The sequence below is a fragment of the Poecile atricapillus genome, chromosome Z (genome assembly GCF_030490865.1).
Source record: "Poecile atricapillus isolate bPoeAtr1 chromosome Z, bPoeAtr1.hap1, whole genome shotgun sequence".
Lineage (NCBI taxonomy): Eukaryota > Metazoa > Chordata > Aves > Passeriformes > Paridae > Poecile > Poecile atricapillus.
Genome location: NC_081289.1, coordinates 71029910 through 71035378, shown reverse-complemented (window position 1 = coordinate 71035378; position 5469 = coordinate 71029910). Strand labels below are relative to the sequence as shown.

General features: G+C 56.2%; 1 protein-coding gene and 1 long non-coding RNA gene across 2 annotated transcripts; both read right to left on the bottom strand.

Moving 5' to 3' along the window:
* Nucleotides 1-480: 480 nt before the first annotated feature.
* Nucleotides 481-1469, bottom strand: LOC131573656 (uncharacterized). Its single transcript, XR_009276227.1, has 3 exons — nucleotides 1447-1469; nucleotides 979-1096; nucleotides 481-609 (listed from the first exon to the last, which is right to left on the bottom strand). It is a non-coding gene; the product is annotated as an uncharacterized LOC131573656 (long non-coding RNA).
* Nucleotides 1470-3113: 1644 nt separating this feature from the next.
* Nucleotides 3114-5219, bottom strand: LOC131572597 (uncharacterized). The gene is made up of 4 exons (XM_058825843.1): nucleotides 4848-5219; nucleotides 4273-4804; nucleotides 3844-4028; nucleotides 3114-3304 (listed from the first exon to the last, which is right to left on the bottom strand). The coding sequence occupies exons 1-4, from the start codon at nucleotides 5217-5219 to the stop codon at nucleotides 3131-3133; spliced, it is 1263 nt and encodes a 420-aa protein (XP_058681826.1). The 3' UTR covers nucleotides 3114-3130.
* Nucleotides 5220-5469: the final 250 nt, after the last annotated feature.

Below are 5469 nucleotides of genomic sequence, written 5' to 3'. Positions count from 1 at the left end.
CAATTAGATGTTTAACCATTTATTACATATTACTAAAAACAGACGGCCCATATAGAAATACAAAAATATACTTTCCCTCTCTAAATAACAGTATACAAATAGTGATCATCACAGCTAACAGAATTATACAATTCTACTACTCCATATCATATCAATCCATATCCAATGTCAACATACAGACAAAAATATAAAAATACACATATCTATCTATGCAAACACCAATATACCTATTTAAAGAGCAAAATAACTATAATTGTATCAGTCAAAAGACACACAACTGTATCTCCTAGGTATAAGGAGATAGAATTTAACACAACTGTAACAACATATATGTATACTTATATACACGTACAAAATTACAAACATGTATGTGTATATATCCATACATATGTACAAAGAATAGAAAAACATATATATAGAAATATTTCTATACAAATAGGAATATACATATATACATATATAAATAGCCACATAATTATCCCTCTTTATGCATGAGTCCGTTCTTCTTTAAACAGAGGGAACTCAGCTCCCCCATCTTCAAAGCCTCTCCCTCAGTCTCTTCCAACCGTGCAGAGCAGCTCTCCTGGACAAGGACAGCAGATGGGACATCTGGGAGGCAAAGGGAACACCGAGTCATTATTGGGACCTTTCCCTTGGCAGCACCTGCCCTTCCAGCAGGGAAGGGAAAACCTCAGAGCCTCCCCAGGAGGGCTGAAAGAACAAGCAGGCCGAGCGGGCCAGTGTGTGGCGAGCGCAGGCGCGGCGGCACTGTCCCGCTGCCCCCGGCAGCCCGGCACAGCTCCCGGGCCCTGCCGGCACTGCTGCCTTGCCCAAGGACAGCCCCTGTGCCGGCCGGGGCAGCAGCGCTGAGCAGCCCCAGCATGGGCAGAGGCTGCTCCTGCCCAGCCGGGCAGCGCCCACGGCTAAAGCCCACGCCACCCTCAGCACCGCGCGGCCTCACCGGCCCTGTGGCCTCACCCAGGCTCTCGGGGTGGCAGCAGCAGCAGCTCCCTGTTCGCTGCTCTTGCTCGTGGCCTTCAGCTTCTCCCTGCTGGCTCCTGGCAGTGTCTGGCTGGCCTCAAGGTCTTCAGGGCAGCTGTGGCAAAAGTGGAGGCTTTGGAATTGGTTCCAAGGCCTGGCAGAGCTGCAGTCCCTGACCCCTCTGTGCTCCCTGCTGGCCCCTCCATCCCCTCAGCCCCGCCGTCCTCTCGGCAAAACCCCAGCCCCCCCTTCAGTTTCTTCAGCCCCTCGCAGTCCTCTCACCCCTCTCAGTCCCTTCTGACCCGTTCTGTCCCCTCAGAGCCGGCACCCCCCTCTGCCTGTGCCACCTCCGTGTCACCTCAGTGCCACCATCGCACTCTGCTCCCCCACAGCCCTCAGTGCCCCCAGCAGCTCAAGGTCACCGTCCATTCAGCGTCACCGCCTCCTCGTCCCCCTCAGTCTCACCGTCCTTCAGCAGCTCCTCAGGGGAGAGTGCCTGGGGCCACCGGCAGCTCCCACCGCTCCAGGGACAGCTGGCGCTGGAACTGCTGCTCCACCGGGCCCATCCCCAGCTGGGACCCAGCACAGGAAGAGGGGACAGAGGGGGCGCAGGGGGAAAAAGAAGAGGTGAAAAAGGCAGCCGAGGGGGGAAAGAGGTTAAAATGCAGCCTAAGGCTACACAAACAGAAACCTATCCCTCTGAACATCTATATTTCTCTTCAAATATACCTATATGCATTTATAAATAGAACTGTCTATATATGTATATATGTATATTAATTTTACTCTTGACATATATAAATTTCAATCAGAAAATCTATAAATGCAATTCCATATAAAAAATATATCACATCTTTATCTATATCTACACTTAACTAGACAGATCTCTAAACAGAGATCTTCTATAGGATCTATATTATATATAAATATATTAAATAATTCAATCTATAGAAACAGAGCATTAGAATCTATAAACGTAACTATAAGCATTACTAAGTAGAACTACAGAACTACAGAAAGCTATAGATGTAAAACAGAGGGATTGTGCCTGCCTGATGGTCACAGGCCCTCCCTCTGTCTCTTCCTGCCGTGCAGGGCAGCCCTCCAGGAGACGTCTCTCAGGCATCTGGGAAGCAAAGGGAACACGGAGTCAATATTGGCCCCTGTGGGTGGGGCCCTGTTTCCCTTGGGCAGCCATTGTCCTATCAGGGACTGGAGAAGATGGTCTGAAAGGCAGACTCTCCCTTGGGAATTTGAAGCCTGCTCTTTCAAGAACAGGGATCCTTCCAAGTTTCCAAAACTGTGTGAAGCATTCAAGTATCTCAATAAAGTCTCGGTTCCCACAGTGCAAATGGCACGCACGAGAGCTTGAAACACAGGCGGTGCCAGCTGCCACAAAGAAGGCCGGACTTGGTTTTTTTCTCTGTGCTGACAGAAAGACCTCAGGCCTCGCTGCAGTGGCTGAGGCTGAAGGGTGCTGTGAGCTGAATCATGAAGCAGCTCCATGATGTCAGATCTACAAACTGCCCTCTACAGTGAGCAGTAGATGCTCCAGCTTGACCATCAGCTCTGACAGGACAAGCTGGTAGGGAAAGAGCTCCCTAGAAGGCCTGCAGGCTGCACCGACTTGGCCGAGGATTGGATCCAAAGGGCTTCCTCTCTCCTCTTAGTCTCGCTGATCTGGGGTCCCTCAGGCTTTTTCTTGTGTTACCGGAGTTGTCATTTTTCCATTAATTGGCCTCTGATGTTCTGCTCTCTTTGTTTTCCTTGTGTCTCAGGGCAGATACCAGCAAACTGGTAGTACAGTCAGTGATTTGGACTTCTGCCCGCATTTTTCACTCTTTTTTCTCCCTGTTACTTCAAGAGGTGCTCAGCCTGGTTTCCCCTGTCACGCTGCAGAAAATTGATCCATGGACTTCAGCACAAAACTGGGACACCCAGCTTGGTGACACAGCTGCCACAAGGTCAGGTTTACTCCCAGCTCTCTTGTCACAGCACAGGACTCAGTGTCAGAGCCTCTGGAAAAGTGTGGAGGGCAGGGCTTGAGGAGCTTGTGCCAGTGCAGGACTTGAACTAAAGGCAGCAGGAAGCACCAAGCCTGCCAACAAGAACTCAACTCTCCTGATCTCCCTTCCTGCCAGGGACAGGCTCAAAGCAGCCATGGGCCAATGGGGCTCAAACCAATGTGGGCTCTCTCCTTACCAGGCTCCTCAGGCTCTGGGGAACTGTCACCGCAGTTCTCGGTGCCAGATGAAGCTTCCTCTGCTGCAGCCTCGTTCACGGGTTCCCCTCCTGAGGACTCGGAGGCAACATGAATATTCCCCTTGAATGAAAAGCAGGAAGAAAGAAACCCAAAGATCACTCAGTATTTTCTTGGAATCACATCAGGGCTACAATAACCCTTCTCCACTCCCAAAAGGCAGGGAGCAGAGGCTGGGGGGCGGAACACTCCCCACACGGTTCACATGATAAACCTTTTCAATTCAGGATTCTATGGCCAAGGCTAAGTGGAAGCTTTTACAAAATGACCTCTGAGGCAAAATGTGAACGCAGAAAACCAGAAGACACCGAATGAGGGCATGTGCCCTCATGCTCTGACCCTGGCTTACCCCACGAGCTGTAAGAAATCAGCCAGCAGAAAGCCAGGGGCTCTCCTTGTTGCCAACACAGCTGTCAGTAAGGGCAGAGCTCGTTCCCAGCACTGCCCAGGGCTGTGTGCTGCAAAGCCACACACAAAGCACACAATTGTGGCTGGGAGTCTCACCACCCCACCCAAGCGCTCAGGCAATCCATCACAAGGTGGTGCTTCTGAGCCACAGAGCTCTCGGTCCAGCCCCTTTTATTCCCATCCAGTGGGGTTACCTGAGCAGAGGGAGACTTCTCAGACAGGGATCTCCTGATCTCCCGAATCATTTTCTCCACAGCTAGGCCAAGATCCAGCGGTGGAGATTCCTCTTCCTTAAGTGCGCTCCCTGCTGAGGCCGTTGATGCTGTTGCACAGGCGGCACTGTCAGGTGGAGCACTGGAGGCTGACGTGCCCGGAGTGGCTGCAAGAATCCAAACACCTTGTGGTCAGGCTCCAGAAGGTGGCCTTGGGATGCAGAGCTCTACTGCTGCCTTGGATGCAACATCACAGGAAAACCAGGCAGAGAACCTTTTCGCCTTCTAGGACCCCCTTCCTAGCAGGCTTGACAATTTCTGTCTCAGAATGACACAGCATTGTGGGAAAACACTTCCAACCGCCACTTCTCATGACCTTTTGGAAAAGCAAGGCTAGAATTCTTTTCCTACCTGGTGGGTTGTAGGCTGGGGGCTGCTGCTCCCTGTGGAGCTGCTGGAAGCTGCAGGGCTGGCTCCTGACCACCTCCCGGTCGGCCAGAGGCAGCTGCTCCCCATAGAGCTCCTGGAAGTGGCTGGGGGGCCCCTCCCGGCCGAGAAACAGCGGCCGCTCCCCGTGGAGCCCGAGCAAGTCGCAGGGCGGGATTCGGAGCAGCTCCCGCTCGGCGGGCAGCGGCCGCTCGCCGTAGAGCTCCTGGAAACGGCTCGGCCCCTCGCAGCGGGCCGGCCCCGGCCGGTCCCTGTGCAGCAGGTGGAAGCCGCAGGGCGGGCGCCGGGTGAGCAGCGGCCGCTCCTTGGGGCGCTGCTGGAAGCGGCCGGGCTGGGGCCTGCGCAGCTCCCGCCAGTCCGGCAGCGTCCGCTCCCTGTGCAGCAGGAGGAAGCCACTGGGCAGGGGCCTGGGCAGCAGCGGCGGCCGCTCCTTGGGGAGCGCCTTGAAGCCACTGCGTCTCTCCCGCCCGTCCGACAGCGGCCGCGCCCTCGGCAGCTGCCGGAAGCACCTGCGCCTGTCCCCGCCCGGTCCTGTTGGCCGCGGTCCGGCGCTTGATGCGGCGCAGGAGCTCGGGGCAGTCGTGGCGAAAGCAGGGGTTTGTGTAGTGGAGCCAGGCCCCGGCACCACCCGGCGCAGCCGCGCCAGCCCGGCCCGGCACCTTGTGGAAACCGTAGCGATAGAGCTGGCGGACGAAGCTGCGGAACTGAGTGGCTCTGAAGGTGTGCGGGGCTGGCCCCTGGTTGCCGCCCGGCCTGAGCAGCTCCCGCTCGAAGAGGGAGCGGTCAATGAGCAGCCCCTGGGCTTGGCTGTCCCAGCGCACGGAGAGGACGCGGGGCCTATTGACAAGGTGCCACAGCTTGGCGGGGAAGCTTTTGGCGTTGAGCCCGGCGGGCAGCGGCACCTCCGCCATGGTCCCGACCTGTCTCCGACTGTTCGCCGCAACGGCCACGCCGCAACGGCCTCGGCTGCGCCGGCGGCGCGCGGCCTGAGGGGGGCGCTGCGCTCAGCCCCGCGCGCGCCCGGCGCGGCCCCGGCACGGGCCAGACTCGGCGGGGACGAGCGCGTCAGAGCCGGGGCTGCGGGCACAGCGCGGCGGCTCCGGGGCTGGCCGGACACGGCCCGGCAGGGGAAGGCCCTGGAGAGGGCTCTGGGAGCACTGG